Source organism: Lissotriton vulgaris, chromosome 5 (genome assembly GCF_964263255.1).
Source record: "Lissotriton vulgaris chromosome 5, aLisVul1.2, whole genome shotgun sequence".
Lineage (NCBI taxonomy): Eukaryota > Metazoa > Chordata > Amphibia > Caudata > Salamandridae > Lissotriton > Lissotriton vulgaris.
Window position 1 is genome coordinate 1,853,097,235 of NC_141693.1, and position 27,164 is coordinate 1,853,124,398.

Here is a 27,164-nt window from a genome sequence, read left to right on the forward strand (position 1 = left end):
TGTGAAACACACCAAGCCGACAACTTACATGAAATCCTAGATGATTCCTAAATGAAACTACTGTAACCAAAAATAATTGATTAATTTGTATTATTGTGAAAAGCATAAAAATGTACATTTACGTTGTTGCATGTTGGAGTACCAGTCGCCTCATTAGGGGCTGGTCCACTTCTTGTCTTAGGATATTTCAAGGAGCACGAGCAGGGTCACTGGTATCATGAGATGCCGAGCCGTGGTGTTTTACACAGAGTTATGGATTTGCTTCATAATGTATCATTTGCAGCAGAATTTGCAAATTTTAACCCCCAAAAAATCGTTTCTAGCTCAAACAGACCAAGTAACTAACAAGAAAGGGTGCGAAACAGGCTTTCCGTGCTGGAGAGAAAATGGCACCAGCTTGAAGAACAGTACCTGAGAGGACACCCTTTTTATCACCCGAAAAGACGTATATAATGGCGAACGTCTGTAGCCGGGAGGAATAAAGCGGCAGAAGCGAAAACAAACACCTCACATTAGCGAGAGATGTCCCAGTGCAGTACAAGCATTTAAACAAGCTGTCGGGAAATATTGTTAAATCTGCAGCAGCGGTTTACGCTGCTGATCAGCTGCTGTAGGGAAGGAGGGAAGGGGGGCAAGTTAGAGGCCGGCACAGCGGCTCATTACTGTAGCTGTTAGAGGCACATCAAATGGGCAGGCTGTTTGCCGTGAAAGTGAAACAAGGGAAACAGCTAAAACACATCCATTTTAAGATTTACCGTGAACATTACACAGTTACCCAGCATTGTACATGTATTCTGACGTGCCATTGAAAAAAGCCTGGATGGGTATTTCTAAATCTTTTAAAGTTGCTAATCACGCTGCCTCCATTGTGAACTTCTAAAATAACAAGAATTGTAATGAAGAAAAAAAAAAGCGGCCGGGAAATGAACGCAGTTGCAGAAAGAGGTTTTTCTAAAGCTTTTAAAGCTAAGAAATGCGAGACACGGCCTAGTGGCCGTGAAAAGTGTGAAGCAGGGGGCGGTGGAGTGGATCCCTTTGTAGTGAGCTAAGCTCTCGGAGGCAGGAGGCTCGGGCAAGCGCGTGCACGAGCACCACATGCACTCGATGAAATCCGCAATGGTTTCAGAGCTTGGTTTAGCCTCTATATCTCTCGCCAACAATGCGCAAGCGCATTGGCAGGCGAGACCTAAAAGGAAGTGGGGGGACGCTGATGTCACGACAGAAAGTGACATCACGAAAGGTGGCTTGCCCCATCAGACTCGTTGCCTCCCCTCGCTCACCCCTTAAAAGTGATTGCACCAGAGAAGACAGCGCTTAAGCAGCGTTCTGAATGAGCTCGGATCTCGCCCCAGGGAGGCCAAAGAGTGAATGTGTGGCTCTATTTGCTCCAGTTATCGAGCTTCGGTAATATAAGTGGTGGGACACCGTCCACCCGCGTGGTACCTGACTTGAGCCCTGGAGAGGGCACTGCCAATCCAGGGGCTGTGGCAGCACCGCGGGCAGGTGCTGAACTGAAGAGCCAAAGTCACATCCGTAGAAACATCCTGAGGGGACTTTAAGTCCATCGGGCTCTGGTAACCGTACAGCCAGTCCCATGGACACCATGTCAGCCCAACACACCACAGGGCAGAAACGTGTCACCCCAGAGGAGGGATGCCACCCCTGCTTACTACCGTCAATTAAAGAGCTCTTGAGCTGCAGTCCCGCCTAGAGACCCCTGTCAACCCATAGGGACCCTGCCATCGAAGAAGACCCCATAATGCGTTCATTCCTAGCTGTAGTGACCTGCTGGTCACTGGTCTAATGTTTCTAGGTACGAGCCAGTCCCAGAGGGGTGGCTTACACACCACATCTATCCACCACAGGTGTCACAGGACATGTGACCCTGACAATAAAAGGGGTCGGGCGCACGTGCCCTTGGTCAGTTCTACCAACTCAGTAGTGTCCGTGTCATTACTAATAGTGCATGGGGGCCTGGGGCCCGTACCATTACATTGTTGACAAGCGAGCTGAGCCCGCGTGTGCAGCCGCCTTGTGTGGTGGTTGAGGGAGAGAGTGCTGCCCATGTCGAGGGCACCCCCTGCGAGCAGGTGCAGGACACGCCTGATGGCCCGCGGGGCATGTGAAGAGCCCGGGGGTGAAGGAGGTGATCGGGATCCCATCCCGCACCTGATGTGCCCCTTAAGGTATGCCGGCATCCGACTGCAGAAGGAACTGCATTATGAGGGCGAGAGGCCAGATCAAAGGTCTGCTGAGGTCCTAACTGGAGAGCGAGTGGGGGCCGGACTGCCAACACGCCAGTCCACTGCTGCACCTGGTGGTGAAGGAGGAGTAGGCCCGCTCAGCTATCGGGCGGAAGGTGATCCCTAATAGCAAAGCTGATGGCATCCGAAAGTGAATGGGCCTGGGTGTGACTATCACACACAAAGGAGAACGCCACAGGTGTAGAAGTCACATATCATCTTCCATAGCTCACTGTACTATTGTCCTCGCAATGTGCTCTAACGTACACATGAAAGACCTGCTAAACATATATGTGAGGGCTTTAGATCTGATGTCACTTCTTGTCACTTGTTGTGATGCCACTTCCTGTAAAGTCGTGGCTTGTGATGCCGATGTCTATGATGTCAATTCCTGTAGTGCCATGTGTGATACCGTGCGCCATATGTCGTGCACTGTGATGTTGCGCACTGTGATGTCACACGCCATGATGTCACTTGCATACTGCCAAACTAGGTCAGTTCCCCTACTTCTTTTTTTAGGACTTGTTCCCTGCTTCTGGGGCACCTGCACTTGTGGCCAGTGACGCAGAGATCGCTTCTGGGCATTGTAGGCCAGCAAGAAATACTTCTGGGTCAGGGACGGGCCAATGGTATGACAGCTATTTGGTGGCTACGGTTGTCGCCTGACTGGTATTTTATGCGCCTGGCTGATATTTTCAGGCCAAGACAGGTAAAAAAAAAAAGAAAAATTAAGTAAATCTTTAAAATACGGTATTATCCCCTTTGATGTATAAACTGACAGCAACAAATACAAAATGAATACATATCAAAAGAATGCTAACACAGTCTAGACTGTTCCTTAGTAATTTATATCAAAAGAGACAGAATTGCTATGTTAAAAAAGAATATATAGACTGGTTGCAGGCTCTATTCCATTGCCAGCTCCTGGCTCTTCCAGAACACAAGAGCTTGAAAAAATGGCAGGCATTTTTCTCTGAGAAAGGTGTCGTCAACCTGATCAGTGGAAATGGCATGGTAAGACGGAGCAATGCACTAGTGAACAGTTTTGAGAACCCCTTACGGTTAGGAATGCGTGAGGACATTTTTGACACATTCAAGGGAAAAAGTGAACTTTTAAGGAATGACCAGAATGCCTTCAAATTGTACGATTTTGAGTTTGTTAGTACAGGTGCTCTTAATTAAAAAGTTTTGAAATCTAGAATTACAAAATCAATATACAACTTATCACGTTAAAGAGATACAGCACTGTGCGCAAAGCATCGCAATAACAACCTTATAGTGGGGAGTAGTATTTATAAAAAGCTGCAACCTTATGTTATATGGAATCTCCAACACGGAGTGCGCAGAATAATCCTGTTGCTCCGGTTGAATTTACTTCCCTTAAGAAATGTAACAGGAGCTCGGGAGGGACTTCCTAGGCAGGAAAGACTTTGTCACTTATGTGGTACTTGTGTACAGGACTTGAATCACGTCCTAGCTTGTTTGTCTGACACTAAAACCTTAACGTCGTAGATATTTAAGACCTTTTTTCCTAAAGTACAATATTGTCACAGCCGAGGAGTTCAGTAACTGTGTTTTGCCCTCCCCCTCCCCCAGAACAGGTATGTTTTAAAAAATGTAGTTTTTTAAAAACAATTCTTAAATGTATACTAGCATAGAAACCGGCTTGTTTCGCTTAGCCATAGTAGGCTGTTTAGGTTCCCTTTAGAGCTAATCTAAAGTGTTTATGGCTAGCTTTCAACTGAGGGTTGTAATTGTTAAAGTGTTATTGATATAATATGTCTGTTATTAATCTTGTCATGATTGCATATGAAGAGGGGTTTTTCTTTTTTTTTAATCCAAGATTTGGATATTTGAGCACTTCAACTTTCTTGTTTCCCTGTATGCTGCTAACTATTGCGTGCTATAGTTGTGCCTTTGCACTATGATTCTTTGTATATTGCTACCGTCAAGTACAATTGTATATCTATCAATTCAAGATTTTGATATCTGAACGCTTGCACTTTCTCATTTTCCTGTATGCTGCTAGTTATTGCGCACTGTATTCTGAAGCCAAAATTTTAACTCTCAATCCTCCCCCGTTAGCCTTGTATTTGAGAGGCCTCTATAACTGATTATGTGCCTACACTGCTTTTCCTTGTTTTCATTGTGTAATGATGAATCTTTTATTATTTTTAAGAAAAAATAATATTTTTTTCCTAAGTGTTGGTTGTATTGATAACTTGGATATATCTTTTTATGTGGAACACTTCGAAGTTACAAATCATAATAAATAATTGAATTGCATTGAGTGGTGCATGGTATAAGCATTAAGAGCCGACCCCCTCTTCCTCCCTTATCACTCGTGTTGGAGGAAAAGTCTGTGAGCATCTCTCATAGCAAAGTCATGTGCAATGTGACCATTTATGTCAATGGGTGTGTCTTTAAAATAAAATCAGGTGCTCACGATGTTCCCTCCAGGTATTACCAGTAAGAAGCTTGCATGGATAAAATCTATCGGAAGAATGGAAAACAGGCGACCTTACTATGTGGTATACGTTTTTTGCCAGGATATCCCTCATTACGACCCCTGAAACTCAGAAGCAAAAGTCAAAACAGTCCCAAGGAACACAAGGTGTGGTTAACATATTTTTTCCCCCAATGCGGTTTTACTTCACAATAATTCCAATTCAGATTGTCCCCTGCGATGTATTTAAGCTTATGTTTATGTTCACTGTCTGCGGCTGTGTGTGTCTATGTGCCCAATGCCCGATGCCCAGCTTTATGCCAGCCCTTTGAGCCAATAGGTGGACTAAGATCACTCAACGCGCTTTTTAACCCACAACCAGTAACAAATCCTAGATCATCAAATAGAAAGTACAGCACCTGTTAATCTGTCAGAGATTACATTTATTGCTCTTCTTTGATGTAAGTTCCTAGCAAAATGGTAGCTTAATAGACATAATTTGTCAGGTGGCACAACTTACCCGTCCAATATCATCTGTTATTCCAAGCCATACCAAAGCCTGAAAGTGTGCTTTACAAATGCAACTCATAGTTAATTTTCATTCCAAAGTGTCAGCGTTTCTTTTACCTACCCAAGGTGATGGGAGCCTGCCCGTCCTTGCTCCCATCTTTCTGAATTGGGGAGTCCTCTTCCCCAACGCTTGGGTTTGCACACCTGTCTTCAGTGAGTGGTTTCATAAGGCTGTCCGCTGTGATGTCCCACTGGCCTCCACTGTCTTGTGCAACTTTACTTTACACTAATGGAAGTTTGATTCTGTCTTCGATTTCACAAATAGCAATGTATTTGATTGTAAAAAAAAAGAAGGAAAAAAAAACATACCCTTATTTGTTAATTCAGCTTTTTCCGAGACCTTCTTCATAAAAGTTTACATTCCACTTACGACTCCAGCCTTCCATCCTCTTCTGTCATGATGTCTCCTAAAACATATTTGTGTCCTTTTGTTGAATACACATTTGCTTTACTCTTTTTGGGTCTTAGCTGTTCAAACTACCCTTTAGGCATCCGTCTTCTTTTGTTCCTACCTCCTAGTATACTGTTGCGTCCTTCTGTCTTGGCATGCCCTCCAAGTAAGACTCTGTCCTTGGAGATCTAAGTGGAATACTTCCAAGGTAGGTGGCTGGTGGTTTCCTCCCTCTTAGAATTCGCCTAATAAACCTCTCTTTAAGCTTTACTTTGGAGCGCCTGTATTAATTTTATATACATTAAGTGAATTAACACAGTGACAAAGGCTGCCTGTTTTGTTAACAGATGATCCATGTTAGATATGATGTGGGCGTCCAAATCAATTTTAGATAATTTTCTGCAAATGCATCTTTCTTAAGTACCTGTGGATTTCTTGGTTCCCAGCGATTTTGAGCATATGGCGAATTTTCAGAAGATTTTTCACATTTTTGAATTTATTATTTATGTCTGAATTTCAAGCCAGGAAGACAGCTTTTAGATATATCGGAAAGGGAGGAGGAATCCTTGAGACCAATGAGTTGCAGCTGTTACCACAGATTAAGAACTCCGCAGCACTAACTGCAGTACTTATGTCTGTTGCGAGATGTAATGTTTGCTTACAATGGGCTTAGAGACCGCCCATTGCTTGGCATTGATAGGCTTCGTTGTCATTTTCATTTGCTTCTTATCGTCAGCGTGTGTGATTTTCCTTTCTCTTATTGTGTTTGTCCCTCTCATGGAGCATGAATGCACTATCACTCCTTAAACTGCTCACTTTTTCAGGTGCTTCTTTTTTCTTCAATTACTCTACGAGAGTGCATGTATTTTTGAGTTGTCTCCTGAGTGGGCTTCTCTTCACTGCGTTGCTTTCTCTCACCCTTGCGCTTCTTACCAGTGCCTGGCATGAGGTGCTTGCACTCGTGTGCTCCACCCTCCAGCTTTGTTTTCTCGTTCGTGTGCTTCTATCCCTCCAAGCTCCAATGATCTGCTCTCTCTCCCCGATTGTTTTTCTCCCCCTGCCCTCCGTGTTCTAGGTTGCTCTCCCTCTCAACTGTTTTCTCTCCCCTCACACTCTCAGTGTTGCTACTCCCTTCCCACGCCCTCTGTATTGATTATTTATGTGTCCCCGTGTTGCTCCTGTGTTGCTTCAGCCCCCCTCCCCCTCCCTGTGTTGCTTTGCTTTCAAATCCTGAGACCCATCTAGTTTCCCGCAACCCTCATAGCTACCCATGTAGGTTCCACCCACTTTCCGAAAAAAAACACTTTGGGGTGTTTTTTTTAAATTTGCGATCCAAGTTGCATCAGCAATTAAAAAGAAAAAAACAGGGGCGTCATTTTTAAAGGTCTACATGTGTGGTGTGCATGTCTACATGAGTAAGTCCCGAAGATAATAGGCCCCAAAGGCAAACCTGTTGGTTTTGCCTAAGCTTCTTTTAATGTAAAAAAACCAATTGATGGACAGAATGTTAAACAATGTCAAACATTCACCCCAGTACAAAGGTCTGGACCATAATCCATAATTATTTGCTCTCAATGCCATTCAAGTTTAAATCCAGCCCTATGCAAATCAGTCTTGACCCTCATCCCCATGAGAACAGTCCAGCATGAACTGCCAAACCAGATCATCCTTGGACTGGAAACAAGCATCATGGGACCGGTTTCAAGGTTTCACCCCTCATTAGCCAGGCTAGCTTGACTCCAATTGCACGGAGAGCACGGGACCCTCGTCTGGGCATGCCCGTCCCATTCGAGGGGACAAATGTTAAAAGAACAATTGATGGACAGAATGTGAGAATAAATCAGGAAATTAATGTATTGTGATCATCTATCACTTAAAAATGATTCAAACACAAACTCGCATCACAGAAAAAAAGCTACATATTCTTAGATTGGGAACCCCTGATCAGTAGCGGGCAGCAACATTTAAGTATGGTGAGGCACAATGCCCAACAAACTCACCATATACATGTTTCCTTTGCTGGAGGGTCCGGCTGCAGTCTCTCTCTTGTCTCCTTGGCGCTGACTCGGTGGAAGGAGAAGGGCTTCCTCCTTTGTACAACCCAAAACCAACCAATCCTGGAGCTGCAGCGTAGAGAATGCTAACCCAGTGCTCATTTTATTTATTTATTTATGTATTTATTTGTGCGATTTTTAAAGTGCTGCAATTACCCATAGGTGTCTCGGCGCTGTGAGTTAAATCTGATACCAGTAATGTAAATCTCTGAGGCAGTATTTTGTATGTTTTATGAATTTTGAGGCTGGGGGCCTGCAGCTGCAATCCCTCAGCTGTTTCTCAGACCTGGGATTGCAGGCTCTGAAGTGCGCATGTCAGATTGGCTGGCTGTAGGCAGCCTACCAATCTGACATGCTCCCTGGCAGGGAGCTGATGTAATAGTGCAATTGCACTAATAAGCCCTTCTCCCTGCCCCCGCGTTTTAACAGCGCAAGCCTGCAACACATAATAAAATGGTGTTTAATACCATTTAATTAATGTGTGTGCCTGCTACGCTCGCATGCATCAGGCGGGGCGACTCTCCTCTGCCATAACAGAGGAGCCACCCGCCCCTGATAAAATGTTATCCCAAAATACATGGTATTTGCGCGACAAACAATGAAGAAGCCCAATATTGACATCCTTTACCCAGATCTGTATTCTACAGTCCTGCCACCACAGTGCCTAGCCAGGCAGTTTAAGTAACACCCCTCCATATTTTTTGTGCGTATCTGCCTGCTAGAACCTTACCAAGTATTTTGTAGTCAGTTCCGAGGATGGTCGAGAGGAGGTCCACAGGGTGGAGTCTCTGTTGGGTTTGTGCAGGGAGACCAAGAGGGATTTGCGGAGGGCGGCTGTTCCCTGGTTTTCAGAGCCTCATTATACATCTCCGTTAGGCAGGGCGCTAGGCTCGGGACGAAAGCCACGTAATATTCGACGGGCAGGCAGTCCAGACTGGGGATTTTGGGGTGGGGACACTAGAACAATTCAGGTCGCGAAAATGCCCAGCCATGCGCTGAGAGCGGCATCCAACAACATACTGTTGGGCAACCAATGAGGCACTTCTTCTTTTTCTGAGGGTTTTTTTGTAATAAAAAAGTTTTGAAATCTTACACTTTACTGTCGTCGAGTAGATTGTCCCTAAGTAAAGTGTGATACAGTAGAGTGGAGGACAGTGTTGTAAAGTGTACTGTCGTAGAGTATAGTGTCATAGACTAGAGTGGAAAGTGGTGCCATGTGGTGGCGTACAGTGGAGTAGAATACAGTATAGTGGGAAAAGTGGAGTGTTGTAGAGTGGAGTGCGGTAAGTGGAGTGGCGTAGTCTAAACTGGAGTGTTGTAGAGTGGAGTTGCATACAGTAGTAGAGCACACAGTGGATTGGCAAAGACTGGAGTGGTGTAGAGTGTAATGTGGTAGAGTGTAAAGGCATATAGTGGAGAGTAGCATAGGGTGGAGTGGCGTACAGTGGAGTGAGGTACAGTGGATTGTGATAAATAACAATAGCGTAGAGTGGAGTGTTGTGTAGTGGTACAGTGCAATGGTGTTGAGTACAGTAGCATAGAGTGGAATGTTGTACAGGGGAAGGCCACACAGTGTACTGGCATAGAGTGTAATAGCATATAGTGGAGTGGTGTACAGTGGAATAGATTAGAGTGCAGTAGCATTGAGGGGAGTGACATATAGTAGAGTGGGGTAGACTAGAGTGGCGTAGAGTGCAGTGGAGTGGCATACAGTGGAATACCGTATATTACCGTAGAGTACAGTGGAGTTGTATATAGTGGAGTTGCATAGAGTGGAATAGCATAACGTGGAGTGCTGTACAGTGGAGCTGCGTATAGTGGAATAGTAAAGAGTGGTTTGGCATACAGCATGTGGTGTGCAGTGCAGTGGCATACACTGGAGTATGTTACAGTGGATTGCCGTACAGTAGAATTGCGTACAGTGGAATAGTGTAAAGTGGATTGCTGTACAGTGTAGAGCCGTACAGTGGATTGCTATAGACTGGAGTGTATTACAGTGGAATAGTGTACAGTTGAGTGGTGTACTGTGCAGTGGCTTAAACTAGTAAAGTGGCATAGCGTACAGTTGAATAGAGTAGAGTGGAGTGGCATATAGAGGAGTGGCGTATAGTAGAGTGGTGTGTTGACTGGCATTAAGTGGAATGAGGTAAAGGGCAGTGGCATAAAGTTGAATAGCATAGAGTGGCGCGGCACAGAGTGGAATATCATAGATTGGATTACAGTAAAGTGGCATAAAGTGGAGTGGTATGGGGTGAACTAGCGTAGAGTGCAATTAAGTGGAGTGGAGTGAGGTACAATGTAGGGGTGTATAGTGGAATAGTGTAGACTGCAGTAGCATACAGCGGAGTGCTGTAGAATGGAATACTGTTGACTGTAGTGGGGTAGACTGTAGAGCATACAGTGTAATAGCATACTGTGGAGTGGCGTAGAGTGTAGTGGTGTACAGTGGAATATCGTAGAGTGGAGTAGTGTACAGTGGATTAATACTGAGTTTAGTGACGTATAGTGTTGTGACGTAGAGCGTAGTAGCATAGAGTAGAGTGGCATAGAGTGCAGTGTCATAGAGTAGAATGACGTAGAATGGAGTGGATATAGAGTGGAGTGTTGAACAGTGTAATAACATACACTGGATTGTCATTGAGTGATGTATAGTGCAGTGGTGTACAGTGGGAGACATACAGTGGAATAGCATACATTGTAGTGGCACACAGTGTACTGGCATAGAGTACAACAGCCTAGACTTTAGCATTGTAGTGTGGAATAGCGTTCAGTAGAGTAGGAGACTGAAGTGTCAGAATGGAGTGGAGTAGAGTATATTAGTGTAGAATAGAGTGCTGTGGAGTGGTGTAGAGTGAAGAAGAGTACAGTGGAGTGTCGTACTGTGTATTAGTATATAGTTTAGTGGCATATAGTGAAGTGACGCAGAGTGGAGTTGCGTGGAGTTTAATAGCGTAGAGTGGAGTGGGATAGAGTGGAGGGCTGTAGAGTGGTGTGGCTGAGAGTGGAGTGTATTCATTGAAACAGACACAGCGTGAAAGTGTGCAAACGAATGTAGATGTTAAGGGGCGGGAATATACACTGGGCGACTCGAATTACGTGATTATGACAAAATTATAGACATAATTATAGATTTGCCTCATAATCTATCATCTGTTGTATAATCTGCAGATTTAAAAATATATGTTTTAGAACAAACGGTTTATAAGTTACTAAAATGCAGCAATGTGTTATTTTGTGCAGTGTAAGGCCCTTTGCAAAGAGTGACTTTTCACATTTCTGTAGCTTATTGCTATACTTAAGTGTTAAACAGGTACAGTGCAATACATCCTAATGACAAACTTCAAATCACTCTGCAGAGCTTAATCGTTGTCAGGCCTAATATAATTATGTGGAAGGACGACAAAATGATGTGGCAAGATTATCTAAATCATGCCGCAAAAAAACTCTAATTATGCTGCACATTGTATGGTAGTGTTATTTTTATCTGTTTCCTCTAGAAACTTTTTGCAAAATCTGAAAATGATGTGGTAAACGTGGTATATATATATATATATATATATATATATATATATATATATATATATATATATATATATATATATATATATATATATATATATATATATATATATATATATATATATATATATATATATATAATGTGGCTGCTAATACTGCAACCACAGACTTGTATAAATCCACTGGGAATCACTGGGAAACATGTATTCATGAAGTGTACATAAAACATAGTCTTAATTCCCATAGATGCCTATTGGCAGCTGCACTTTGAGGAAATTCATCAAGAAGGGACAAGGGGAACCCATTAAATCGCTCGGGACCATGGGTATCAAGTATTTATCAAAACAACAAGTGGTCCTGAGCATACAAGAATGTAGAAAGCACAATTAATGTATATAGATCACAATGGAATTCTATATAGTTCAGAGTTCCTTGACCAGCCGGTCAGGGAATGTCTATTAGTTTGATGGATTTTTAATCTCAAAATACAGGACATAACCCAAAACATAAGGGTTACATTGGGGCACAGTCCTGTGCCATACAAGAAGGGGAGAAGTGAGAAAGTGAAGGTAAGTGAAAAGAAATATCAGGCAAACAGAGTGAGCTTGCAGGTCACTGATACTAGTTTACATTTACAGTGTATACTGGAGTTATTCATACAAACAATAGTATAATGGAGTTACATGTATGAATTACTCTACGGTCGACGTTTCGATCCCAAGCTCAGTTACAACGGGATCATCTTCAGGACAAGAGAATAGTTTTGCCTGAACAAAGTTTTTAACAACACCTGTTTTTGAAAAAAAGCAAGAGGGAGGAAAACAGAGATATATATACAGTCATTATTTGTATAGTCAGCACTCACATTGTAACTACGGTATTCATATTCGGAATCGCAGTGTTAGGTGTTGCCATGAGGCGTGAGTATTCCGTGCAAGGCCTCTCATACTCATGCATTCTTTTAGTGAAATTCCTCATTTAGTGAAAAAACTACATTCGATTATGAACAGTGGTGGTAGTGAGTTCTCGAATAGCTAGGGCAAGTGAGAGTGGTTTAAGAACTTTAGGTCAGCCGTGGGGATGGTGAGGCTTGTGGCGGTGAGAAAAGTATGGTGTTTGTGGGGGCATAATGAAGCCAATGCTGTCCTATCGGTGCGTGTAGCGCTTGATGGTGGAGAGGACCTACCGGGTTGGTGAGTTGAAGTAGAGTTATCTTCAATTGGGATGGTCCGATTGGTGTTAACAACGAAAGTCGTTCTGTTGGCAATAAGAGGTATTAAAAAGCCATACTTTCGAGAGGGAGAAAAATAGTAAAAAGCGGGATATTAACCTATTTACCTTCATAGGTAAACCGTTCCTTTTGGGTGTGGTTGGTTGAGGATTCTGTGCAGGCGTCGAGATTAGTGTAGAATCACGCCTAGTCTGAAATAAATATTAATATGACTATGTGTGCTCTTACGTGTCAAAGAACGCTTTTGCTATGTGGCCATGGTAGGGAGTTATATATTACCGTATGGGTTGTGTGGAGTCTGTCTCTGATATAGCGAGTTTAGAGCCTTGCAACCGATCAGCCAGGGATTATTATACGTATATATTGCGTGGCTGCAAAAAAAATTTTAACCAGTATTAAGGTGACGGGTCTTTGGTGATCAGAGAAAGTTTATAAAGTGCTCACAGGGCAGTGTTACCATGCTTGGTAGGAAGGTCTCGGTAGTATTCAGAAGTCCGTGAAAGGTACTGGGACTGATATATGATCTATCCGGTTGGCGCATAGATATATGGCCAACCTCTGTGGAGAAGAGAACAAAAAGTTTAGAATGTGGTCAGGTGGTAATGGGGGCGCCAGAATAGAGCACTGCTTTACCGGGTAGTTCTGGGCAGGATCGCCGTCCTCCGGCAGTGTGAGTAACGCTAACAATGGCGGTGCGGCCAGAAAGATGACTGGTCCGCTGTAGGGCAAAATAACAAGTATATGAAAAGCTTCACCAACTGCAATAGCCATAATGTCATTTATGCCATCTTGTGCCCTTGTCCGAAAATGTACGTTGGCCAAACCACCCAGAAAATAAAGACTCGCATCGGCCAGCACAGAAGCCGGATACGTTGTGGAACTCCAAACGCACCCCTCGTTGAACATTATGCAGAACTGAAACACACTGCGGACGATATCAAGTGGACGGTGCTAAAAACAGTGAAACTTCCACAAAGAGGTGGCAACCTGGCCCAACTCCTCAATCGAGAGGAACTCAAGACAATCATTCAATTTGACACTATCCACACAGGGCTCAACAGAAGTGAGGATTGGACAACCCTACTGTAAGCTTGTCAATTGTCTCTAACCACAAACTTTGGTCCAGAACCTACGGCATTCTGAAAGGTCGTTTTGCTGCAAAAATCATGCATTGAAGGTTTTAATCGTACTGTGTTGAGACTAAATGTATTTTTAAAGTATTCTTCGAACTTATTCTCACTTAAAATAATGCACTAAAACGAAGCTGTTCACAAAACGAGCACGTTGATGGCACTTCAAATTTCATTAACCTCACCCCCATCACTGTTACTTCCAGTAATCCCACTCCCCTGAATTTAAGTGGTTCGTTCCTATAACCATAACTTGAATATCTGTCACTTTCATCATCCAGAGAAATCCCTAAAGTCACAAGGGCTCTCCCCAGAGTAAAATGGCCGCCCGCCCTGACAAACGAAGCCAACATGGATCCAGGCTTCCCCCTAACACATGACCCGCGTTCAACTAATGAAACCATGCGGATCACGTCCCCTCCCCGCCACGTGACCTCTGTTCAAACCAATAACCAGGGAAGTGTTTCAGAACACGGAAGCGATCCATCGAGATAGCTTCTGTGACCGGCGCCTGCGGAACATTGAACACTCCACCCGGTAAGCTCGCCGAACTTCTGCCCCTAACCCTAATATTAGGCTAATATTTCGTACTCGAACCTTTGTAATACTTGTTATTTTTCCCTACAGCGGACCAGTCATCTTTCTGGCCGCACCGCCATTGTTAGCGTTACTCACACTGCCGGAGGACGGCGATCCTGCCCAGAACTACCCGGTAAAGCAGTGCTCTATTCTGGCGCCCCCATTACCACCTGACCACATTCTAAACTTTTTGTTCTCTTCTCCACAGAGGTTGGCCATATATCTATGCGCCAACCGGAAAGATCATATATCAGTCCCAGTACCTATCACGGACTTCTGAATACTACCGAGACCTTCCTACCAAGCATGGTAACACTGCCCTGTGAGCACTTTATAAACTTTCTCTGATCACCAAAGACCCGTCACCTTAATACTGGTTAAAAAATGTTTTGCAGCCACGCAATATATACGTATAATAATCCCTGGCTGATCGGTTGCAAGGCTCTAAACTCGCTATATCAGAGACAGACTCCACGCAACCCATACGGTAATATATAACTCCCTACCATGGCCACATAGCAAAAGCGTTCTTTGACACGTAAGAGCACACGTGGTCATATTAATATTTATTTCAGACTAGGCGTGATTCTACACTAATCTCGACGCCTGCACAGAATCCTCAACCAACCGCACCCAAAAGGAACGGTTTACCTATGAAGGTAAATAGGTTAATATCCCGCTTTTTACTATTTTTCTCCCTCTCGAAAGTATGGCTTTTTAATACCTCTTATTGCCAACAGAACGACTTGCGTTGTTAACACCAATCGGACCATCCCAATTGAAGATAACTCTACTTCAACTCACCAACCCGGTAGGTCCTCTCCACCATCAAGCGCTACACGCACCGATAGGACAGCATTGGCTTCATTATGCCCCCACAAACACCATACTTTTCTCACCGCCACAAGCCTCACCATCCCCACGGCTGACCTAAAGTTCTTAAACCACTCTCACTTGCCCTAGCTATTCGAGAACTCACTACCACCACTGTTCATAATCGAATGTAGTTTTTTCACTAAATGAGGAATTTCACTAAAAGAATGCATGAGTATGAGAGGCCTTGCACGGAATACTCACGCCTCATGGCAACACCTAACACTGCGATTCCGAATATGAATACCGTAGTTACAATGTGAGTGCTGACTATACAAATAATGACTGTATATATATCTCTGTTTTCCTCCCTCTTGCTTTTTTTCAAAAACAGGTGTTGTTAAAAACTTTGTTCAGGCAAAACTATTCTCTTGTCCTGAGGATGATCCCGTTGTAACTGAGCTTGGGATCGAAACGTCGACCGTAGAGTAATTCATACATGTAACTCCATTATACTATTGTTTGTATGAATAACTCCAGGATACACTGTCAATGTAAACTAGTATCAGTGACCTGCAAGCTCTCTCTGTTTGCCTGATATTTCTTTTCACTTACCTTCACTTTCTCACTTCTCCCCTTCTTGTATGGCACAGGACTGTGCCCCAATGTAACCCTTATGTTTTGGGTTATGTCCTGTATTTTGAGATTAAAAATCCATCAAACTAATAAACATTCCCTGACCGGCTGGTCAAGGAACTCTGAACTATATAGAATTCCATTGTGATCTATATACATTAATTGTGCTTTCTACATTCTTGTATGCTCAGGACCACTTGTTGTTTTGATAAGCACTTTGCGGAAAAGCGCGTTTTCAAGCTAACTACCACTAACTAAACATGTAGTATGAAATACAGTATATTATTGAAAAATACAACCCGCTGCGAGTGTACAACACTTGCTGCACATGGCCTTCGCCGAGGTGCAGTGGTGGTTTGCACAGGACTTGGCCTGCAGAGAAACCCTGCACCCAACCCATCCTGAGCACTCACTGCACATTTTACTCGTTTACAGCAGAGGCTGGCCACGGGTCAGGCTCTGCCCCCACCCACTGTGGGTGCACTGGCCCATACAGGGACTGTCAGCTGGCCCAACCCCATGCAGGGGTTGTCCACTGGGTCTTGCCCATCCCTCCCCATGCAGCCTACCTACACTACACATGCGAATATGAAATCATAATTTTCTACCCAAAATTGTGCCTTTTTCAGAGACATAAATGGCGGCTGTGGACAAATTGAGATTTTATCATGGAAAAACTGAACTTTTTTGTATATATTACCACTTTCCAACCCATTGTGTTTTCCCCAGCACTTCCCTGGGGGTGGAGCATTTCCCATGGGGCTCACCTCAAACCCCAGAGCAGTGGATGTTTTTCACTGCACAGAAATGATGAACCTCAAAATGCCAGAAAACATAAATAAATCCTTTCCATCAACCAAATCACATTTGAGAAAAAATGTAAATGTGATTGACAGAATTTATACATTTAAATGGCAAACAAAACTTTTAAATGGAAAACAAAACATGTTAACACAGTGAAGCCTGCGTGGCATCTTTTTTTAAACACATTTTTCTTTAAAACTTCAGTAAGACTTTACACCGAACCAATGACAGCTTGCTTTCTGAGTGCAGTTCTAACACTCGCTTTTGTGGAAATCTGTTCAGCAGTTTTGGTTGTAGGCGCGAGTAAAATTTACTATGGAAGTGAAAATGGTGAAAAAACATATTTTTCACCCTCTCCTCCCCTTACCTTTTTTCCTGCTCGGATTTGCACGACAATTACATACCTGAATTTAGCTGACTATGACAAGTGATTTCCAAATTTCGTGCCGATCTGTCCATGGGGTCAGAAATATAGGCAAATCAGTAAATGCCTTTTCAATGGACAGTGCGGCTGAATCTAAACTATACATTGACCCCAACTGTTGTTGTTATATTTATATAAGATCGGAAGCTGGGTAATTTGTAAATGTCATCAGAATGATGGTACATATTTTTATGTAATCTTTATTTTGATGCAGTTTGCAAAAAAAAAATGCAAATTGAAAAATGTATGAAAAAATAGATTAGATATCACTGATAGCAATAAAAAGAAAATGTCTGTTATCAGCATGTGGGGTTTTAATAAAAATGTGCTTGGCTGTGCTAAGAAGCATTTTCTGCCTGTAGAAGTGAGAGGTTTAAGAAGTACATGTCTGTTTGCCTTGTAAAGCTAACACTGAGCCCTGATTGCAGTTACAATGTTCAGGTTTTGTTTACTTTTCATGAAGAGGATTCTGATTAAGGAAAGGGCAATGGTGAAGCTTATCGGTGTGGTCCTGGCAGCCATTAGCTAAATGCATTGTATACTTAGAGACTAATTAGCAAGAGGGAAGTAAAGCTGACTAAGACTCGAGCCCCCACTGGACGAGATACGTAATTCATGGGTACTGTGTCATATCCGAAAAATAATTAATGGGTGTGATTTTTTTAAATCAGTAATTTAGTGCTAGATTAAGGGAATTTCGATGGCAGATTTCTACCATCCCTTTGGTCCAATCACGCTTCAGTGTTTGGGTCGCGGTGAAGGTTCTGGGAATTTTATTGGCCCGAGTCAAAGGTCTACGAACTTTTTGATTGGTTGTTTTTAGTAATGGCTCATCAGTGCAGGGCCATGATAGAGCGCTGTCTGGCCCATGTACTGTATCTGTCGCGTGCACTGTGTGTATGGATGCACGTGCAGGGGACGCTACGGTTTGGTTTGGTTTGCTCTGCTTAGGTACATAGTTGTCCATTGGCCGGCTTAGTGTGCCGGCATACACAAGGCTTGCAAGTAGAACACAATTATTATATGATCTTATCAGAAAACCTACACCTCATTAGACTTAAGTGGTGGCACTTGAACCCCACTCACTTCTCCCTATGCCCCCTCCTCCCGTGCCTCTCTTCCTCCCCCTCCTTTCTCATGCCATCCTCGCCCATTGCCAATGTACTTTCTCCCCGTCTTGCTTTCCCATCATTCCCTGTGCCCACCAACCAGGACATCACTGTCCACATGCTACCCTTTCTCTCTGCCACCCTCTCTCTCTGCTCCTTTGCTCTTGTCTGCATCTGCTGCTCCAGGTATGCACCTTTCTCTGTCCCTGTGCATCTACTGTCACTATGAAACACCTCCCACTGCCACCGTATGTCTGCCCCTCTCTCACCGTGCATCCTAAGCTCTGCCACCCTCTCTCTCTGCCCGTCTGTTCTTGTCTGCATCTGTTGCTACAGGTATGCACCTTTCCCTGTCCCGGTGCACATACTGCTCATATAAAACACCTTTCACTACCACCTTTCCCTGTGCCCCTCTCACCGTGCATCCTATGCTCTGCCACCCTCTCTCTCTGCCCCTTTGCTCTTGTCTGCATCTGTTGCTCCAGGTATGCCCCTTTCCCTGTCCCTGTGCACATACTGCTCCTATAAAACACCTTTCACTACCACCTTTCCCTGTGCCCCTCTCACCGTGCATCCTATGCTCTGCCACCCTCTCTCTCTGCCCCTTTGCTCTTGTCTGCATCTGTTGCTCCAGGTATGCCCCTTTCCCTGTCCCTGTGCACATACTGCTCCTATAAAACACCTTTCACTACCACCTTTCCCTGTGCCCCTCTCACCGTGCATCCTATGCTCTGCCACCCTCTCTCTCTGCCCCTTTGCTCTTGTCTGCATCTGTTGCTCCAGGTATGCCCCTTTCCCTGTCCCTGTGCACATACTGCTTTGAGTGGAAACACCTCCCACTACCACCGTATGTTTGCCCCTCTAACCTTTCCCCCCTATCGCTGCCACCCTTTCTCTCTGCCACCTCGCTATGCCCCTTCCCTGTTATCTGTATCTGCTGCCTCCCATTGTGCACCGTACCCTGTCCCTGTTCATATATTGCTCCTATGTCACACCTCCCACTGCACCTTTCCATGGGCCCCGGGCGCCCCCTCTCCACGCCCCGCGGCGCCCCCTCACCCTGTTTGCTCAGTACTCCTGGAGCCTGCGGCCGACGGGACAGTAATTGGCTTGGTCGCCGAGGTTTGTCTCGGGCGCTAAGGGCCGGGTGGCTCATTATGTTAAGCTGATAACTCCTAATTGTCCCCTCCTGCCCATTATGTGAACAAACAATGTTAACATGAGCCCTGGGGCGGGCGGCGGTATATATCTGCCCCGGGGCAGGCGGCTTGCCATTCTCAGCCCGACCACGAGCCTGCCTGACCCCCTTAACGCACGCTCCACCTGCCCCCTCGACCCCTTCACCGCCACCTGCGCCAGGATGACAGTCTCCGTCGGACTGCTGCTGCTCTGCGCATGCGCGCTTCTTCCGGTGGCCCACGGTCACATCTGGGCCTGGATGCTGTCCATACCCTATGGGACCCCTGAAGACTCCGTGCCCAGAGGCGCCCCGCCCCCTCCTGGCGACAGAGCCTCCACGGTAAGTGCCCATGGGCAGATCTCAGACTGAGGGCCATAGAATCATTCATTATATTATTATAAACTGCGTTGAGGGTCCAGATAGCCGTTAAGCTCATCACACATAGACCGAGCAGCGAAGGCATAGTAGTGCCACAAGGGCCTACTTCCGGTCTGACCTGTAATTGCACATGTATATTTACCAATGGTTTGGACGTCCCAGTATCCTGATACCGGACCCCAGGCCCGTCACGTACCTTCCTTAGTTGGGGACCACTCTGGTACCCTTGAAGTTTCCACTCTGGCTTCTAGCAAGGCATTGAGCCACGGATGCACTTTTTCTGGCTTTTTAATAAGAGGGGTGTTCATCTCTGCTGTTCTTCTGGTTCCCTGTTTGGCTGTATGTGTAACATACTAAGCCAGACTTGGCTTATAGCCCAGGGAGTTTGTCCTTGTTCTTCCAGTGCTCCTCGCGATCCTTCGTTTCTTCTTCTTGCATAATGTTTTCTGTGCTTGCTGTGTTCGCGATAATTCTTGTGCCCCCCCCCCCCCCGTCTTTCATTTGACACTGCTTGTTTTGTTTGATTTTGTTGTTCTGAGCCTGGGGCCCCTAGGTGCCTGCTGTTTTATAAGAACTTTTGTAAACGAACGAAATACGCAGGGGTTCGGGAAAGTTACATTCCATTGGGGGGCAGCAGGGTTTAGTTTGTTAGGGAAGTGATATGTTTAGCATCACTCCCGTGTAAGGCTGGGTTTAAGTCCGCAGTTTAGTACGTGCCACCCCCACTGTTCCTCCCTGGGTACCACCATCACCTGACAGTTCCCTCCTGTTCCACAGGTGACATGTGACAGGGGCTGCAGCCGAGGCCAGTACTGTGATCGCCACTTCGGACTCTGCGTGCCCCTCCGACAAGAAGGCCAGTTCTGCCGGAAGGACTCTCAGTGCAGCCGAGGACTCCACTGCATGTTCGGGAGATGCCACTGGATCGTGCCGGAGGGCCAGGAAGGTGAGCACGGCTGGGGTGGGGCACTCACACAACCTCTCACATCACATGTCAAGCGCCCATCAGAGACGAGGTGGGGTGGAATAAGTTATTGTCAGTTTTGCTTGCCTGTGACAGCCCGCAGGATTGGGTGGAATCAGTTTCTTAGTATCTCCGAAAATGTAGAGGGTCTTACAGCTCAGCCAGTGCTTAACATTGGTTCGCTTCATTGTCACTCAGTTGCTCGATTCTAATTCAACAGCTTTCCTTGCCCCCACCTTGTCCATCTTGTGTCTGTTCTTCCCGGGAGCATACCCTCTTTACAATATCTCTGATTGGTTGGCTTCTATCCTGCCAATGCTTACTTTTAGGAAACAGCTTTTTTGTTTTTTACTTAAGCAGGTTCTATGAGACTGCATGTGTTTTCCAGCACTCTCATGTACTCCTCTCTGCCAAATACCCCCCCCCCGCTTCATGTTGCGAGCTCCCTCTTGTTGCAAGATCTGTCTCATGTGCTTCCCCCCCCCCCCAAACTCCCTGCCTCCCCATACTGCGTGCCGTGCTTGTGTGCTTTTCCCCCTGCCCCATTGTGCCTTCCCTCGTGTGCTGGTTTTCCCCTCCGCCCATCTCCCCCTGCTGCTCTGTTGCTCCTGTTTTTTAGTGTGTAGAGGGAGGACCAGGCAGCAAATTGCTGTGGCCTCCCCACTTTGAAAAAAACCTCTATTGCGCTACCACTTAGGAATGTTTTTCTATTTACTGATCTATCTCAGATTGGTAAAAAAGTAAAAAGTCATCTGTATCATTTTGTAGGCGTGCACATGCATATGCTCACCTCTGCACCACTTGTTTTTGTTTAACTTTTGGTCATTCTGCACAGCATCTTGGGGATGCTGTACAACATCGCCAAAAGGCATTGGAATAGCTGATAGGTTCAAAGGCGTAAAATATTGGCTTTGCCAGTGCTTGTTAGGCCTGGCTTGACAGCAAACTATTGCTACCTATTACAGCTCTTTAAAATATACATAGTGTGGGCTTTGGTTCCACCCAGAGGAGTATTCTCTCTCCCAGCATGCTTTTGGCTCTTGGATGGCTCTCATCTTCTTTTTACAGCTGATGGAAGCTGTGAATTCTGGGAAACTTCAAAGTTCTTTAGAGAAGTGAAGTTTCTAAGTTTCACCTGAATACCTGGGAGTAGTTCTTGATTCGACCAGAGGTGATAAAGTGTACGGATCTCTAAAGTTTTCATATACGTGCCTGAGTACCTCATCCAGTTCAGGTAGTCTTACTTCCATTTTGTGATTTTTAGTCCCTTTAACCCACTATAAAGCCAGGACTACAAGTCTCAGAATAAAAAAAAATACCTGAACTGGAAGGGCTTCTTACACATGGAAATGGGAAGCTTGAGATATCTGAATGTAGCGCTTAGCAGTAGACAAATACACATTTTATTGACATTAATTACTCTGTATTTTCAATTCTTCACATGCTCCTCCTCTTGTCCTCATTTCATCCTCTTCCTTACACTCACCCTCCTTCTTTTCATCCTCCTTCCCACACTCAACTCTTCCTCTGCTCCCATTCCCTCCCCTTCATGCAATCCCTCTTCTTCGATCATTCCACTCATCCTCTTCAGCCTGCTACTTCATCCCTTTTATCCTCTTTTTCTCACTCTCCCGCCTTCTATTCACTCACACATCTTTCCTCCTCGCCCCGCAGGTGCACGCTGCAGGCTTGATCAGGACTGTGGGTCCTCCATGTGCTGTGCTCGGCATCATGGTGAAATGGTGTGCAAGAAACAACTAACGCTGGGCGAAAGCTGCTACGTGCCTGATGGAGGCCTGGCTTTCAGCATCAACCAAGTGTGCCCATGTGAAGAAGGCCTTGCCTGCAGAAACCGGCAAAGTGGGAGAGAGTAAGTACATGGGCTCTTGCCAACCAATCAGAACCTCCTGTAATGCCATACACAACTTCCAGGGACAATGGTACACGTTTCAGAGCACAGTGCTGAGTGTGAGAGAGAACACTAAACACAAGTCCTCTAAAACTGGGCTACAAGATGAGACATCCAGAATTGCTGGCCCCATCCTCCAGATAAGGCATTATGAACTAGAGACTCAATTCCAGTAGAAGTATCTCAAATTTGGAACAATAACCCAGATTGGAGCCAACAGAGCAACACTCAGTGCTGCAGATTAGGCATCCAGAACTAGACAGAATATTACAGATGGTGCCTCTGGAACTGATACAATATTGCAAATACAGGCCACAGATTTAGGTACAATAATCCAGATATGAACCCCGAGCTTGTCTGCGTATCCCAGATTTAATCTTGATATGCGACCTCCAGAGCTAAACATGATAAAGTTGTAGGGCCTAGATCTGAAAATATCACTATGCATTTAGCCTCCACAAGCACAATGCTCCATTTTAGGGTTGCAACGTGAACCACACAGGGTAAGAATAGCTCCCATTTCTGCAGGTTGTACACTTCCCTACACAGTACAGCACACTTTACTGTCATCTCTCATCTGTTTTCAGAGCGAAACCTGAACCTATAAATCAGTATACAAAACCCAGTACCCAAACCTAACTTCTAAACCAGCAAATTCAAACCTAATCCCCAAATCAGTACTTTCATATTTAACCCTCCAACTAACACCCGAGGTCAGTACATTATTCTCCCATCTCTAACCATAAACCTAAATCTATTCCCTGCAATAGGACACTAAACTCTAACCTAATACCGACGTTTGATCCATAAATCACTTAACTCTAATCTCTAATGCTAAAATAACACAATCACTAAGTGCACTAAATTCCAATACCTAACTCTAAACCTAACACCTAAATCTGTACACTTTACACCAAATTGTAGCCATAAACCTAAGGCTAATCACTAAATCACTATACTAAACTCTTATCCTTAACTAAAGACTAATCGCTACATCTGTACACTTAACACTAACCCTGAACCAACCTAGTCCCTAAAGCATTACATTTAACTGTAATCTCTCTTCCTAAACCTACAAACGAATACTTAAATCAGTTCACTAGACTCGAACATTTAACTTTAAACCTAAGACTAATACCTAAATTTGACACTAACGTCTAACCTCTAGCACTGAGCCTAATGACTAAATTGGTACACTAAACTTCAAACTCCTACTGTAAACCTAAGTGCTATATAAATGCAACCCATTTACTCTCGTCTATACCTCTGTTATCCTTCTGAATCCAAATAACTGACTAACCTATCCACCACTCAAATTACTTTCATATTTCACTCTTCTAATTCAACATTAAACCTTTATGGGTTCCCGAGTAGCATGATACTCGCCAAAAAATCTCTTCAATGCCTAGTCAGGGGTAGTAAGTGCTATATAAATGCAGTTGCAATACAATACAATAAACCTACATCTAACCCATGGACCAGTACACCAACCCCTAACCTTACACCTACTACTGATACCTAAATCACGACACTAACTCTAAAACCTAACTCAAAAACAACATAATCCCTAAATCAGTGTACTAAATCCTAATTCCTAATACTAAACCTAGCCTAATCACTACATCAGTATGAATAACACTAAACTCTAACTCTTAACCTAAGGCTAATCACTAAGGGGCAGATTTACAAGCCCCTTGCACCACTTTTGAGTCACTTTTCCCATGTTAAAAGTGACGCAAAAGTGGCGCAAGGAGCATGTAAATCTGCCCCTAAATTCGTCCAATAAACTTTTGTCCTAAGCCAGTGGTCTTCCAACTTTTTTATGTTGGCCTTCGACCCATGAAAAAAAAATCACCTGGACCCCCTCTAAATTTTTAACAATTATTATATTAAAATGGCAATATTTAAATATGCCTAGACTTATTTAAACATTGCAGTTAAATTCTATTACGGTTTTAAAAATGCAATCAAATACACGATTGTCAAACATACTGTGCTGGTCAGGAAGGCCCTTACTAACCTGTAAAAGTATCTACTGTGTGCTGTGTGATTATCAGAAATGGGGGTGAGGGTTTGAAGAATATTTGGAGTCCCTTCCCTTTTGACACTTTCTCTCAGCCGGGATATAAATGACAAAATATGGTACTGATGGCCCATTACAGAACGGCTTTCTGCCACTCATACCCCTCTTCCCCAGCTGAAAACAAAGCACTGTTTTCAGCTTAATGCTTATTTTGGCCAGTTCGAGGTGCCCTCTCCCTCCCCCGCCACTGGGATCACTTGAGTAGGTTGAATACCCCTGCCCTAAACATAAGGCTAATCTCTAAATCAGTAAACTTCACACTAAATTCTAAATATAAAGCAAACTTATACCTAAATTAGTGCATTTAACTGTAATATGTAATTCTAACCCTTTAACGAATACCCCAATCAGTTTACTAAGATCTAACTTTTAATTTAAGATTGATCCCTAAATCAATTAAATTTAATGTAAACATTATGTAATCCCTAAGTATTAGTACTAAATTAAAAACCCTAACTGTAAACCTAATTACTAAATTAGTGCACTATTACTAAACTGTAACAATAAACGTAAAGCAAATCACTAAATCAGTACATTAACCACTAGTCTCTTCACCTAAATCCTAAAGATAATCCCTATAACAGAACACTTAACACTTAACTCTAACCATAAATCTCCCTAATCCCAAAATCAGTACATTTAACTCTAATTTCTAATCCTAAACCTAAAATGAATCCCTAAATCAGTTAACTAAATTCTAACGTTTAACCTTAAACCTAAGACTAATGCCTTAAATTAGACACCAATATTCTGAACTCTAACCCTGAGCCTAATTCCTAAATCAGTACACTACACTACAAACTCTTACTGTGAACCTAAATCTACCCCAGAACAGTACACTAACCTCTAACCCTAAACATAAGATTGACCCCTAAATCAGTACACTAGCTTTAAACTCAAACTTTAAAACAACCTAATCTCTTAACTGGTGCACACAATTCTAATCCCTAAACCTAAAACAAATCCCTAAAATAGTACTTTATAGTTTTACCTTAAAATTAAGGTTAATCTCTGAGCCAGTACACATATCAGTCAGTCTTAATCATTCAACTAACTTCCGTTCTGCTGGCTGTCACTCAGCCAATACCTGATACTAAATTTAAACCGTAAACACAGACCCATTACCCCGATACTAATCTTGCTACCCATCATTCTTCAAATTATAAACTTAAATCCTAAAAACCAGAACATCATTCTACCCTAAAGCAAAACAGAAACTTCTACCATATACATTAATATTAGCTTCATCAAAAATTCCTAATCCCTAACTACTAAACCTGAACAGTGCCCTCTAAATCCTAACCACAACACACATTTTATCACAAACTGTAATCCTTTAGTCAGTTAGTAACTCCTCAAACTAGCTAGAAGCCTTAACCCATATAAACCAATCCAAACTGTCACCCTGTTATTTCCTAACCCCTAAAACCTAACTCTCCCCTATAAACCCTAACCTCAGTGTATAAAACGTACGTTTATATATTAACCATAATTCTGTTGCTTATTGCTCTGTGACCTCCATCACCCAACCCATAAACCCTAAACATTAACTACTTATCATAAACCATAACCCTAAACTTAAACACTAACCTCGAAAATATAACCCTAGCGGTATGCTTTACCTTAAAGCCAAACACCAATTGCTAGATGTAATTCTTCTATCTTTTGCTTAATCATTTCTTAACTATAAACCCTAATCCTGCTGCAATTAGTCATTTAACTAACCACACCAAGTCTAAAACTCTGTCCCAAATACTAACCTCAAAACCGTAACCCCAAATCCTTACTCCACTCCCTTTCACTGAGCCAGTTGCTGATTGTATTCCCTATGCTCTAAGTACTGACATGTAACTCTTACATCTAAACGCACACACTATATGATCATTAACCGTGTTACACCTGAACCTAGTCCTAAATACTGACATCTTTTAAACCAGCATGTTACTATTTAGGCTTTGGCACTAACCCTAATTTTACCCCCTAAACCCTAATATCTAAGTCCCATTGCTAAAGCTAAACACTAACGTCTAAGACTTAACCCTAATTCCAGACCTAACCTTAAACCCAATCTACTTTTGTCAGTAACACCGAGTCTGCTGTATGGGCTCATCCAGACCTTTGAACCCAACTGCAGCCGTGCCACCATCAGGTAGTGAATTCTTTACCCGCTTCACCAATCTGATTCCATCAATTCACTTTTCACCTTGTTTAGAATCTGTTTTGATCCATAATTGCTATGCAGACCCAGATTAGTAAATACAACTTGAAAAGGAAGCCTAAAGACAATATTGGTGCCCACCGCTTACCATGTCCCTTTCTTTCTTCCACAGAGCGGAGTTTGAGTACTGGCATGAAGCAGGGGCCTGGCAGTGCCTGAGACCTTAACTTTGAGCCGGAGGACATCATTTCTTCACTATTTATTCTCTGTAAATACCTTGTACATATCAGACTATAATGTATTTTTGCAAATAATAAATATGAATCTTCAGAAACATAGTGTGACCTAGGGTTTCTTTAACTACAGGTCGTGATTCGGGATTGTTGGCATAAGGTGGCCCTTTGCTTCTGTGCAGTTCCACTGTTGGGGCTCGTGGGGTGATGGAAGGGTATAGCACTATGCCTTTCCATAGGTCCAATGTGTGGGAGTGTCGGAAGGGCGCTGAGGGCATAGGATAGAAGTGTGTCCTTGTGCACGTCCAGC

General features: G+C 43.8%; 1 protein-coding gene across 1 annotated transcript; it reads left to right on the forward strand.

Moving 5' to 3' along the window:
• The first annotated feature begins 19,309 nt into the window (after positions 1–19,309).
• LOC147717524 (uncharacterized) lies at positions 19,310–26,911 on the forward strand. The gene is made up of 4 exons (XM_086920522.1): positions 19,310–19,468; positions 20,285–20,453; positions 22,146–22,341; positions 26,794–26,911. The coding sequence occupies exons 1-4, from the start codon at positions 19,310–19,312 to the stop codon at positions 26,846–26,848; spliced, it is 579 nt and encodes a 192-aa protein (XP_086776648.1). The 3' UTR covers positions 26,849–26,911.
• Positions 26,912–27,164: the final 253 nt, after the last annotated feature.

What these genes read in the sequence shown, in the direction of transcription:
- LOC147717524 (XM_086920522.1), top strand. Translation starts at nt 19,310, where the DNA reads ATGACAGTCTCCGTCGGACTGCTGCTGCTCTGCGCATGCGCGCTTCTT. An exon ending in CTGGCGACAGAGCCTCCACG is followed by an intron (nt 19,469 to 20,284) that starts GTAAGTGCCCAT and finishes CCTGTTCCACAG; the next exon opens with GTGACATGTGACAGGGGCTG. An exon ending in AACCGGCAAAGTGGGAGAGA is followed by an intron (nt 22,342 to 26,793) that starts GTAAGTACATGG and finishes TTTCTTCCACAG; the next exon opens with AGCGGAGTTTGAGTACTGGC.